Below are 14,567 nucleotides of genomic sequence, written 5' to 3' on the forward strand. Positions count from 1 at the left end.
TATAGTATCATTTGAAGTAATTCCACATACTGTATATCAGTTGACTATATTTGTAAGTAGGACAGGAGATATTATAAGTAGAATTTTGTAAACAATATAAATTTATTAAGGATGAGCTGTGTGTTTAATAGAAAACATTGTTAGCGTAAATTGTATAATATTGTATTATAGGAAAAATTTTCTTCTCTTGTTAATTTAATATTTAGTGCTTGACAATAATGTATTTTAGTGTACCATTTGCCACCGAGGTAGACACCTCATTTGCAAATAAAGAGATTTTGATTTGATTTGATTTGAACTCGGATAGATGGGATTACTGCTGCGTACCGAGTATAACAGCCTGACTGAACACTGGCGGGAAATAACTGGGGAGTTGGGAAACTTTCTTCTTTAGCATGCCATTCCTCTGGTTCATACATTTTCTGATACTGCAGGTACGTAACACACTGGCTCATCATAGCATTCACTAGTATCCAGTAATCGGGAGATAGTGGGTTCGAGCCCCACTGTCGGCAGCCCTGAAAATGGTTTTCCGTGGTTTCCCATTCTCACACCAGGCAAATGCCGGGACTGTACCTTAATTAAGGCCATGGCCGCTTCCTTCCACTTCCTAGGCCTTTCCTAACCCATCATTGCCATAAGGCATATCTGTGTCGGTGCGACGTAAAGCAAATAGAGAAAAGAAAAAAAAATAGCATTCGAGCTATTCAATCCCTACTCTGAGGCACTGATTGGAATGAGTTATGTGCATATTTAACGGAATAATGACAGAGGAGTGTTCATGGCAGTCTGCGACCTGGTTGTTCCAGCTCTGGAACTTTGGACTGTTAGATCGGCACCGTAGTACTGTTCGTTGAAAGTGAGAAAGTGTGCGGTTTTTCATTTGATCGAGTATTTTATATGATAACATTGCTTTCAATCGCTACATTCCTACTGACGTTTTTGTAATGACCTATGCTGACTTCAGTTAGGAAAACCACCAAGTCAGTCTTTCTGAGAATCCCGTAGCGAAGCACGGGTACATCAGCTAGTTAATATATATATTTACCTACTTCAGCTCCTTCATCAAAAGTATTTATTGACTGAAAAACACACATTGTTCTGAACTTGCCAATTTGTGTTGGCGTCTATGTGCTTGTGCCCTATGCCTAGTGAGAGGCTGACAAAAATCAATTCTGTGTTCCATTTGAGTACTCTGTGTACCTTACTTTGAAATGTTAACCATTTTGTCCAATAGACAATCCAGGGTATTCACAGCATTTGAGTTCATAAATGCCAGTTAAGTTATACATTACACTGTCCTGCGATGGTTTCATTGCCGCCATCCTGTATTGCTGTTTAGGATGACTTCTGCATCCTGAATCAGGATCCGATGTTAATTTTTCCCCATCACATCACATTTTCTCAAAAATCCTACATTACGCTTATTTCATTAACGGCACTAATGCACTTCCTACGCTGTTAGGAAGAGTGTTGCTTTAATTTAAATTTCCATATTCTTTTATTATTTTATTAATTTGATGCCCTCCAGCCATCTCGTAATCCTGTATTATCACGCTCAAGAGTGTAGACCCGGCAACTATGTACAACATAGCCAGCAATGCGTGGTTTTGGCTGAGTGGCGTCATTCTCTCGTTGTGTTTTGTCCGTGACAGTCCGAGTTGTGTTTCACTTGCTAGTGAAAAGAGATTTTTGTCTTCATAAGTGTTCTATATGTGAGTGACGCACTGTGTTAATATTTTTATTGAACTTACATCCAACAACATGCCACACCGTGGCTGCAGGAACAATCCAGATACATTCTGCTATGTATGTACCAATCGTGCCGATGAGACAGCGGCGCAATATAACCGAGTTTGTGAGAAAGGCCTACTATGCCTACTTTGGCTTAAACGTGGAGACCAAGACAAGCTGTGGGCACAACATAAGGCTTGTAGAACCTGAACAGAGCAGTTACGGCAATGGGTGAACGGTAAGTGAACTGCGTTGCCATTCGGCATACCAATGGTGTGGCGAGTATCCCCAGACCACAGTATTCATTGCTACTTCTGTTTTGTGAATGTGAAGGGATTTAACAGCAGCAACAAAGGTAACATTGTGTATCCAAGCAATATTCGATCTGCAATTTTACCCATTCCTCATGGCCCTGATACACCAGTACCACAGCGTCCAGAACATTTACAGGATTGTCCCTCTTCTGAATCTGACACAGAAATGGCAGGCACTAACTCTGACTGTGATTTCTCCCCTGAATGTGTTGAAAAAGAACCAAAACTGTTCGAGCAATGTGCATTAAATGACTTCGTTCGAGATCTTGGCCTTACAAAGAAATCTGCCGAGTTACTCAAGTCTAGACTTTGTGAAAGGAACATGTTGGCACCAGGGATGGCGTACTATTGGCACAGACATCGCGAACAAGAATTTACACCCTTCTTTTCTGATGAGGGAGCCTTGGTTTACTGCAACAACATTCCAAAGGTTATCTTAAAACTAGGAGCACCACAGTATGACACCATTGACTAGAGACTTTTCATCAATGCCTCCAAGCATAGTTTGAAGTGCGTCCTTCTTCACAATGAAAACAAACTTGCATCCATTCCCGTTGCTCATTCAGTTATTATGTGAGAAACATATGGAAATCTCGAAATGCTGTTGTGTAAACTGTAGTACCAGGAACGCAAGTGGCAAGCGTGTGGTGATTTCAAAGTGATAGGTATTCTTTTAGGTTTACAAGGAGGATACACAAAGCACCCCGGCTCAAAAAGAATGGCCACGTAGACAATGGATTGTAGGGTCCAAAAACATAAAACAAGAAACTCTTGTTTACAAGAGCAAAATACTGTTACCTCCGCTTCATATCAAACTAGGGCTTATGAAGCAATTTGTTAAGGCCCTAAACAATGAAGGTGAATGCTTTCAGTACCTGTGTCATAGATTCCCAGACATCAGTAATTCCAAAATCAAGAGAGTATTTTCACAGGTCCAGATATCAGAGAACTTCTTTCTGATGCTAATTTTGAAGATATGTGGGCTGCAGAGCGATCGGCATGGACAGCATTCCGGAATGTGGTCAAAAAGTTTCTTGGAAACACAAAGGATTCAGGCTACAAACAAATGGTGGATAGATTTAGGCTGCAAAATGAGCTTGAAAGTGCACGTGTTACATTCACATCTGGACCATTTCCCTGAGAACCTAGGAATGCTGAGCAAAGAGCAAGGAGAAAGATTCCATCACGATCTACAGGAAATGGAATGCAGATATCACGGGAAATGGAACAAAAACATGCTGGCCGATTACTGCTGGTTACTAAAGAGAGAAGGTCCAACTACTCCTCACACATGAAAAGCAAGGCAAAGACATTTCTTATACTAAGGTAGGACATTATAAAATTGAAACCAGACTTACCATTCTCAGTACATTATGAAGCTTAATGCGTGGTAAATTTTGGTCCATTTGGCTGTGTTTTTCTACAGATCTGTTAACACAATATACTACATATCTTTATATTATGTTCATAAGTATATCAGTGTTAAGATAGGAGTGTTCAGATGGGTGAAAATAATAAGAAAGAAGCATTCTTTACATGTGATAATAGTAATCTTGCATGTGCGCACGCTGCATATTTATCAAATATTCATTTTTAATTTGCACAAAAACCTGATCATGCAATGATCGGAAAGTTTGAATTCGCAGGTCAGTGTTATCTGTATACTGGATGTTGTTTCTGGACTGAATTCTATTAAGAGTGCTGTCCTGTGATCTGAATAGCACTTCATACCCAAATTTTCTGAAATTCTGGGCTAGACTTTGTGTACGTGAGCACTAAGATATGTTAGTGTGGCATATGTCTCATAGGTAAGATTTTTGAGCATGTTGCATTTTTCATCCTTTATTTTGTGTAGAAGGCCATTAATGAGAGAGTGGTAGTAACTGTCAGAAACTGGCAAGCTACCTTATGGTGTGTAATGCATGGACAGTATTGAGAAAAAAGGATAGACAACTTGACAGAATTGAATCCAGAAACAACTTGCAGCATACAGAAATTTCACGATGGGGTCTCTTTATACTTCACTCTTTCAACTATTCTACTACAAGCACACTCTGCACAGCTTACAAATGCCTTCTTGAACACGTTCTATTCCTTCTTGAACACATCCTATTCCACTATCAAACTTTGGACCTCAGCTCTGAGTAAGTGTTTCTTTTACTTCAATATCTTTTATTTTATTTTCCCTTATTTCTTTCATTTTCACTATTTTCCCAGTCCCATCCATGGCTGTGACAATATGGAAGCTGCCGAGGTTCGGGTAAATCCGAGTAAAGACACTCGGAGCACGGCAAGTGCGTCCGATTGCTATGAAAGGTTTTGCTCACAGGATCAGTCATGCTAATAGCACTTTCTGGCCCAGTGAGGAAAGCAATGGCAACAAACTATTTCACTCCTCATCTTGCCTAGTACACATCATTTTGGCGCTATTTGAGGATCCAACCAGTCTCTGGGCTGATGACCTAACAGACAGACTACTATTCTGTGGTCTCCATCAAAGGCTACTTTTGGCAAGGCTGTTATATCTAACAACTATCCATGATTTCCTGTTTCCCCCATATTTTGTAATCTTCCTACTATTCTTCTTCCCGAATTACATACTGACCACACTTAACCAATTTCTCGGATAAAAATCCAACAACTTCTCTAAAAATCCAACTACTTCTCTAAAAATCCAATAACTTCTCTTTCTCTCTTCATTCCTCTTCCCACGCCCAAAACGTCCAATTTCTTCTTCCATTCCTTTTCTGTCGCATCCCATCTTTGAATTAATGTTCCCTGTGACAGTCACTTCCACATCCTTTAATTCTCTCTCCAGCATCTCCAGGAATTTCTCCATTTCTTCTTCTTTGCATCCAGTCTAGGTTGCATACACTGTCCCTGTACCTTTATTATTCTATCTCTTATGTAGTCCACTTTACCTACACACTCATCTATGACCTCGTTGGATGTCCTCCACTCCAGTAGAGAGTGTATTCCTTCCTCAACTACTTCTTTCCTTATCCTTTCCACTTAACCTAACTCAATCCCATCATAGCTATCATCTCCTTCTCCATGAATCACCTCTTCTGATTTTTCAGTCAGTAACATGAGGTTGATTATTGCCACCTTCATAATGTTCTCTACTGGTCACCCACTTCTCACAGTTCCCGAAGCACAAAAACTGCGCATCTCCTCCCGGAAACACCTTAGCCTTTTCGAAGGCTGATTTAAAACTACCATTATCATTTTGGACTGTCATTACGATGGGGTCGCCACTTCCAGAGGCATTTTAAAGCTACTGCCAGCAAGTGATCAGGCTGCTCCTAACATGGAGTACAGATGCGTTTTCCAGCCGCCCCTAATCTGAGGCCAGACGCTACTCAATGGGTTCCGGTGTTCTTTCCTACACTGAGGGGACCATCACTCCACCTAAGGAAACTCATCCACCTGTAACCGCTGGTTGCCTTAGACCAGTGGCATTCAAAGTGTGGTACGCGTACCACTAGAGGTACGCAGAAATGTCTCAAGGGGTACACAAATTTATCGTTGCTTGTAACTGTTTTCAGTTAGCAGTTCGTGAACGATTCGAGCCTGCTTATTTTCAATAAAATATTGTTTTGATTTAGTGTTTTTGTCTACCACTACACAGAGTCCCCTTTCTGAACTATTCATTCTAAAATATGTGTCCGTTTGTTCCTCCCAGTGACTAGGTATGTAAAAATGCTTACTTATGCTGCAGTGCTCTTTTAATTTTTTTGTTGCAAAATCCATTCATTCACTTTCAGTAGCAGTGTACATAGTACAATAGTAATTTTTGCATTAATAACCACGTTTCTCCAACAGTCTTGTGAAGGCTTGCCGCATTGCCTGAGAAGGGAACAGAAGGATCCAATAGTCGAATAACTGGGCTATCGTTAAGCAAGAAAAATGCCAGGAACAGTTTTCCGACCACTGCTGACCCGGTTAGTTTTTGTCTTCTTTTGTAAACTTAACTCCGAAGGAGTTATGAGGTTTCCTTTGCCCAGCAACGATATATATACAACACATTACAGTAACTGTTGGGAAACAGGGGGTTGTAGTAGTTTAGCTGCTTGCCTGTCATCCTGACGACCGTGATTTGATTCCTAGTGTTGCTGGGATGGGATTTTCAGTTGAAAATCACCTGGTGTCAGGAAGGGCATGCGACGTTAAATCCCCGGCCACAACTCTTTCATGCTTCAGTGCGTGCAATGACCCTGGGCAAGAGGGATAAGCTGCGGATGATGATGGTGATTACTATTATCATTATTGACATGATACTGTATAGGCTTTTGGGCTTGTGTCTTTTCTTGACACGGCATAAGCCCAAAACCCTATACAGTATCATGTCTATAAGTACGGATCGTGAAAGCATCAATGGCAACATTATTATTATTGTTAATATTATTTGGCATCCAGAAACAATCATTTGTTATTTCTGGTATAAACGCAATATACTCGTACTTCAGGGGTGCAAAGGTAAAACAAAAAAGTTTGAATACCACTGCCTTAGGGGATCGGGTTATTTACCACCACCCGACACTCTGCATTGGGATGCTAGCTGTACAGTCTACTCATTACCGCAGTGGGGTGACTGGCCAGACAATATTCTTCGAATATGTGGTCTCGTAAGATTTAAATGAAGCTGCCACAACATGTGAACTTCCTGTACTGACTTTCACTTATTGTGTGAGTTATGAAGAGCTGCCTATCATCCAACCATGGCAACGGCTGTGGCCTTACCACCTACGGCTCAGTCTGCCATGCTTGATCTAGTACCTCGCGATTTCCTTGTAGTAGATCGGATGTCACGACTCCAAGACCTAAGCAAGTCCAGCGCTCGCTTGCACAAGTAGAGAATCTACCCACACACCTCCAGTCCTACTAGCGCAAGCACAGCATGTGCAAGTTCACAGTACAGAAATTCAAACATTCACAGGTAGCTTGTACAGTCAAAAGATGTGCACATGCCCATGTACACTAGCAGAATGCCTTTGCCCAAGCGTATTGTTCACGTACGCAATTACGTGTGCAGCTGGCTTCATGCCAATAAGTAATTATAAACTGGATACTTGGATGAGAAATTGACACATGCTTACCTTGAGATCTAGGTGAGCGATATTGTGGTCATGCAAGAAGCTTAGACCATCCAGAATTTGTCTCATTACATGGACTGCATGTCCCTCATCTAAGGCTTCATTTTCATCCAGCACACGCTGTAATTCTCCACCTGAGGCACTGAAACATACAAACATAACAACCTAATAATAAATACAAGTAGTCTTCACCTAACTCGCTATATACCTGTAATGCACAACAATGACTTCTGTTTCCGTTTAATATTAAAATCTGCAAGATGATGTATGAGAAAACTGGCATACAGCACATATAATATACACTAAAGAGTTTAAAACAGCAGTGCATATATGTACATACCATCTTCAAAGACAGTACATGGGTACTACATTAAAACCTAGACACAGGAAATCTTTCTGTTCCTCCTCAACCCAACATCATGTGGGTTACACATCTAACTGGTTACTACACATAATGTTGCTTAACATTGGAGATCTCATGCGACCCCATGTTTTGACATGGCTAACAATAGTAACAAATTTAATTTAAGTTAGGCTAGGTAATAATAATAATAATAATGATAATAATAATAATAATAATAATAATAATAATAATAATAATAATAATAATCGTATGGCCTCAGCTACCGTGTGCAGACATTTCAAGTTGACGCCATCTGGCTGTCTGCTCGTCAATTTCGACGTTCCGTTTTACTCTAGGCCCACTAGATGGCAGACCGAGTAAACCGAAACTCTCTTGGGCGTCTGTGGCTGAGATTTAATTAATTTTGTCGGATAAACACCAAATGTGTCACCAGAGATCTTTTACATGCCAACATCGTACGACATGGAGTGGCAAATGGACTTTTTTCCGCCCTTCAAAAATCAGACTACCTCTGCCGGGTTTGAACCCGCTATCTTAAGTAATAATTATTAGTAATTTCACTTTGTATCACAAAGAATTCTGCTGTAATTGGGATGAAAATTCTGTAGCAAGCAATAAATTAAATTAAATTGCTGAAACTATCCATTTAAATTTGAACATCTAATGTTGCTAACAGTCAGGAAATATCATCATCATCATCATCATCATCATCATCATCATCATCATCATCATCATCATCATCATTTTCGTTTCCCTCTGTCCAGCTGCTGCCAGGTCGGGGTGTTGATGGCACTTCACTGCTGCCTCTCCTTCCACCACTCCTCTTCAGTAATTGTATTCCAGTCCAGTCTACATTTTCTTGTACTGTTCTTGACAGAGTCCATCCATTTTGCTCTGGGCCTCCCTCCTGCCCTTTTTCCTTCTATCTTAGCCTCGAACACTTGTTTCAGTATCCTTCCCTCTTCCATCCTCGTAACATGTCCAAACAATCTCAATTTATTCTTCTCCATCCTATCACTCCTGACTCAAAAACTGAATCAGGAAATACATCCCAACATAATCAATGTACTTCCCTTTTAATGCAGCCCAGGACGACCTCTGGTAAGATACACTGTATCTTCAGGAATTTGATACAACAAGTTTGATGTCTCAGTCAAATCTTCGGCTTTGACAATATGAAATTGACTGAGGAATGAACGTAAGAACATTAGGTTGCATAGGAGACTAATGGAATAAGCTGCAGATGCTGAGAGAGGCAGAAGGATGCAGGGAGAGGGAAGAGAATGTGATTGTTAGGCTTACCATTTCATAATTGCAAGATGAAAATCTGGAGGAAACCCACCAACCTCGGCCCAATGTTTGGGAAGCCGGGCTCTGCCTGTCACAAGTCAGGACAAAGGGCAAGTGATGGAGGAGTAACACCTCTTTAAAAATCCTTGGTTCAGCTGACCCGGCTGGTAGTCCCATGTAAGGGTCCCTTGCCAGGGATACGGTGAAGACCTCAACGGCAGTGAAGGCAGAGAAGAGAGACTTTGGAACGGTGGAACTGACGGAAGAGGCAACCCCCCTATTCGGGGAAAATAGAACAGGAACTGCTGCCTTGTAGTTAGAAGTGGGAACTTCAAAGGCTAACGGAAGAAACCCCGACAGAAAATCAGTAGGCCTGGCTACTTAGAAGGCAGCCCCTTCACCAGGCTTTGGGTGCTGAAGGCCAATAACCTACATGCCCGAGATTAACCTATTACAGAAACATCAATGAACAGAAGCCGGATGGATGCACAGAATAGAGTCTGGTGACAGAAGTTCATTGATGCCCTATACTCCACTTAGGAGATATAGGAATTAAGTCAAGTAAGTCAAGAAAATCTGGAGGAAAAAGCTTGTAATCTTTTTGTTGTAGGCTCTTTGTCACTGATAAAAACTGGAGTGGTAATCCGTCACATTTCTGGAATAGTTTTCAATTTTGGTGGAAAATTCATCTGGAAGTTCACAGTCATGAAAACTCTTGGCAACATTAAATTTGTTTTGAAAATGTAGAATGTTACAAACAAGTCTAATTGCTAACAAAATTGCCAACCTAGTTAACCAGACTGTTACAGAAACAAGAAAAATGAAATGGAGGTATAATTTGAAAAGGCTCTTAGACGTAATGTTATTTTTGCTCTACAAAATTTACCATTCCATGGCCACAGAGAACATGTTTACAGAAAACAGTAAATTTTTTACAGTTGTTTGAGCTGGTATAAAAGAAATTTCTAAGAGAACACTTGATCAAAACTAGAGCAGGCAGGTCAGTCACAGACAGGCAAAATACTTACAAGCTATCTGTTCCCTACCAAACAAAACGAGCATATCACACTTCTAAGGGAGAGCGCTACAAAAAATATTTTGTTTATTATTAAGGAAGCAAATTATTGCAGCATTATCTTTGACAGTACACCAGATATCTCACACATTGGACAGAGGCGTGAAATAGTTCGACATGTTCATAACATGAACAAAAAGAAGTAGAAGTAAGAGTCATTTTTAGGCTATTTTCAGCTAAATTAAGAAAACTCATGACAAGACATTATAAAGGCAACTGCATACAATGGGCTGGATTATCACATTGTGTATGCCTCTACAAAAGCTGGAGTACACTCTGGAGTCCAGGCAAGGATTCGTAAACTTAATCCGGAAGTATTGTTTGTTCCTTGTACAAACACTTTCTTAATCTGTGTGTAGTGCATTCTTTTGGCAAACTGTTTTACAATGTGTAAACATGTTTGGGACATCAGATAATCTGTACTGCTTTTTCTCAGTTTCCGCACACAGACGGATGATCCTTGTAACTAATGTTGAAGTTAGAGTCAAGAGACTTTCAGGTACAAGATTGAGTGCTAACTATCAAGCTGTAAAACCTATACATGCTAATTTCAAAAAGACTGTTGATGCCATAGAAAAACATTGTGATCCCACTGTCGAAACCAGAGGAGCAGTGCACATGCTATTGCTAGCAGTTTGTGATTTTTTTTTTTAAATGCTTTTTGTATTTCAAGGGTAACTGCTTACAAGAAATACATACACCACATCAAAAATACATCTACAGTTCACTGGAATCAGTTCTGAGGAGTGTGTTATCAAAAGAGAAGTCTGAAGATCTTTTTGAAAGACAAAAGAAATTAGATTGAGATAGCACTGCAGTTTACAATGAACATTTGTGAAGAGGTGGACATTCCTTTAGTGAAAGGAAGACCCATCAGAAAGAAGAAAGTGCTACCTGGAGGAAAGGCTCAAGATGAACCACTCCACTCACATTGAATGAAGAATTTTCAATTAAACTCAATACACCATACACCTGTTTTTGTGTATTTTGGGGAGGGCTCTTAGTGTGGAAGTTCGGGATTTTTTATTGTGAGGCTTTCTTTTTCGTGTTCAGTGAGAATAAAGCCTATTTCCTTGATTGCTTATTCTAATTCGTATGTTGGAATTGTGACAAAGATATGTTCCAAATTTTAGATTTCAGATTCATAGATGTTTGGACAGAGATAAATATAAACATTTCCAAATATTGAATGTGACTTGATAGAATTTGAGGATGTTCTTTTAAGAACGAAACATGTCATTTTTTATTTAATAGTGTGTATTATTTATTCCTTGTTTAATACTGTGTCTTTTTTTTACAGGTATGTTATAGTGTAATATTTACATTGAGTGGCCAGAAGTCACGGTAAGACACTTAATGTGTTGTTAATAAAGAGTTGCTCCTCCACAAGCCCTCAAAATGGCAGCAATACGGCAAGGCATTGACTCTACGAGGTGTTGGAATCGTTCTGGACAGATCTGGACCCGCGCATCTTGCACTGCTACCCACAACTGGTTTTATCTATTTGGTGTGGGGTTCATGGAGCTTACACCAGCATTGACAGCATCCCATAAATGCTCGAATGGATTAAGATCGCGGGATCTGGAGGGCCAATCCATTGTCATAACTTCACTAGAGTGCTAGTGCTCCACCAACTACCTGTATGCCACCACAGAGCGGTGACATGGCGCATTGTCCTGTTGATACATGGCATCTTCATCAGGATACTCTAGGACCAGAAAGAGATGCAAATGGTCTGAAAGGATGTCCACATAACGTGCACCTGTCAGCGCTTCCGTAAAAATAGATCATGTATTGACCAAATTAATACACTAAGGATCATAGTGGAACAATGTCAGGAATGGAGTACGACATTGTATCTGATGTTTGTGGATTTCCTTAAAGCATTTGACTCCCTGGGGAGAAAACTTATGTGGAAGGCACTGGCCAGGTATGGAATACCCGGGAAAATCATCAACCTAATCAAGAGTTTCTAAGAGAATTATAGATGCCAAGTGATCCACGAGGGAAAACTGACTGAACCAATTGAGGTGAGCCCAGAAGTGAAACAAGGATGTATTATTTCTTCCACCATTTTTCTTATCACCATGGATCTGGTCATAAGGGAGGCGATGTTCGGAGCCAAAACTGGACTTCAATGGAAACTAATGCAGCACCTGGAGGACCTAGATTTTGTGGACGATGTATGTGTTATCTCTCAAAGTTTCAAAAACATGGAGGGAAAGTTGAAACGCATACAAGAACATCGAGCTAGAGCAGGAATGAAGATCAACCGCAAAAAGACAAAGGAAATGTGAATAAACAGCAAAATCGATCCAGATTAGAGGTTCCAGATAAACGGAGAAGAGACCGAAACGGTGACAGAGCTTCAATATCTAGATAGTGTAATGGCAGAGGATGGTGGTACCGGCGCAGATGTTAAGAATTGCATCAAGAAGGCAAATTTCACATTTGTTCAGCTATATGCGATATGGAAAGCCTGTGACACCTCAACCACGACAAAACTACAAATTTTTCATAGAAATGTTAAAGCGGTTGCCCTGTATGGATGTGAGACCTGGAAAGTTACAACTCAGATCACCAGGAGTGTACAGGTTTTCATCAACCGTAGCCTCAGAAGAATTCTGCGGATACAATGGCCAGAGACCATCACAAATGAAGAACTCTTAGGACAGGAAAAACCCACATAAACAGCAGATAACACTGAGAAAATGGGGATGGATGGATAAGGTCAATATCCGAGAACGGAAGATGCCATCGAGAAAAGAAGGACTTAGATGGAACCCGCACGGAGCAAAAAAAAAAGAAGAGGAAAACCAAGGATGACCTGGAGGAAGAGTGTGAAGGAAGAGATGAGGGAGGACAGCAAATCCTGGACAGACTTACAGCTGATTGCAAGGAGAAGGAGCCAATGGAGGACTTTTGTTGCAGTCCTTTGCTCCGAAAGGGGACACAGATATAAGTCAAGTAAGTCACCTAACAATGGAAATGCTCTGCATCGCCTCAGTACAAAATGTTAACGAGTTACCTCCTTCAATAGGCTAATCATCAAACAATTGTAGTCTTGAGTTATGAAGTGAATTAGGTATACCGGTACCACAGACTATTAAAAGGTTCACTCTTCTGGATCTAACTGGCACAGGAGTGATGGGGAAAAAGGAAAAGAATGCAAGTTACAAGCTTGTGATGATCACCAGTATAGTGCCACAATGCAAAAATTAATAATTACATGGGAAGAGAAATAGTGAAATTCAAATACTACACTTTAATTACATATCATTTGGGAGGAACATTCTCAGCATAACTAATAAGAATGTTCTTACAAGCAGCAGAAATCTATTATCACTGGCAAATCTAGAAAAATTCATTATGGTTGTTGAAACAAGCACTGCAATGATTTTGTATCAATAATTTTTATATTAAAAGAGGAGCACTAATCTATCATTTTTAGTAGATATTTCACTATTTTAAATGCATATTTGTATACAAATTTTAGAATCTTATTGCATTGCTTAGACTTAAGTTCTGGCTCATGGAAGGTTCCAAGAACCTTGTAACTCAAAAGTAATTTGAAAACATGCCAAACTTGCAACAAGCACTTTAGAAATATTTGACTAAGAAGTGCATTACTCTTACAACCAGAAACATTAAATACCGATTATATTTCATCACTCACAGCTCTAAAACCAGCGCCATATCCGAGGAAGTTTCATAAACCTCATGCAGCGAAACAATACGTGTGCAACTGGAAGCAGATACTAGCACTGCCACCTCGTGGAGAATATCCATTTTCTGATCCATGGCACGTCTTCGTTTGCGGATGAACTTTGCAGCATATTCCACTCCTGTATCACGGTGAGTACACTTTCGAACGGCAGCAAACTTTCCTCTGAAACCAGGTAAAGAGATTATAAGCCTCTACTAGTACTAAATAAAAACAAATGTTGCAATTTTAGAGCAGGAAAGATGATGTAAGTAAAAGAAAAAAGAAATATATCAGTTCTCATATTCATATATGTATATTCCTAAACTAAATTATGCCTATGAATCATAATCCACACATTATTAACAAAATAAAGAAATATCTGTATCCTCTTATTTTAGAAGATACAATGAGCATGAGTAGTTGTATGGTGTCAGATATTCCCAAGTCATTAGATACTGGTCATTCAAAAACAAAAACAACTGAACAGTTTAGGAAGAGAAAGAAGTAAGATACAGGATACAGAATGCATGGATGGAGAAGCTCAAGTGAGAGATGCGTGATAAAAAGGGGGAGAACCCTTGAACAATTGAAAGACAATCCATGGCATTTCACATAGAAACTGTTATTCTGAAGTCAAGCAACATCAATCAGATCTAGATGACAGACATTAGATTGCTCAGGTCATGTGGGGTGACAAGGAAAGAACCTAAGATGAAGCAAGCCTGAGGTGGTTTGGTCATGTAGCGAGTAGGGCTCGGATGTTTAGGAAAAGTCATATTTTTTATTTTTCTGCATTTTCTTGCCTGGTTGGATTTTGGTTCAAATCAGGTTATTATCGTCACAATTAAGTGATTTTTATTTGTCATATAAATGCATATTTTGCCTATTTTGTGCATTAAGGTCATATTATCAGTTATTTTCGTAGAAACGTCATACTTCAGCGGTTTGACGACAGCTGTAGCTGTACAAAATCATCTTCGACTTACCG

The 14,567-nt window shown here is 39.9% G+C and overlaps 1 protein-coding gene across 1 annotated transcript in view; it reads right to left on the bottom strand.

Moving 5' to 3' along the window:
• Positions 1-14,567, bottom strand: part of LOC136864765 (serine/threonine-protein kinase 17A) — a 218,799-nt gene that overhangs the window by 38,561 nt on the left and 165,671 nt on the right. The window contains exons 2-3 of the mRNA XM_067142134.2: positions 13,550-13,762; positions 7,148-7,286 (exon numbers count right to left, since the gene is read on the bottom strand). Of these exons, the coding sequence (XP_066998235.2) occupies positions 7,148-7,286; positions 13,550-13,762 (352 nt within the window). The remainder of the gene's footprint in view (positions 1-7,147; positions 7,287-13,549; positions 13,763-14,567) is intronic.

Source organism: Anabrus simplex, chromosome 2 (genome assembly GCF_040414725.1).
Source record: "Anabrus simplex isolate iqAnaSimp1 chromosome 2, ASM4041472v1, whole genome shotgun sequence".
NCBI classification, from domain to species: domain Eukaryota; kingdom Metazoa; phylum Arthropoda; class Insecta; order Orthoptera; family Tettigoniidae; genus Anabrus; species Anabrus simplex.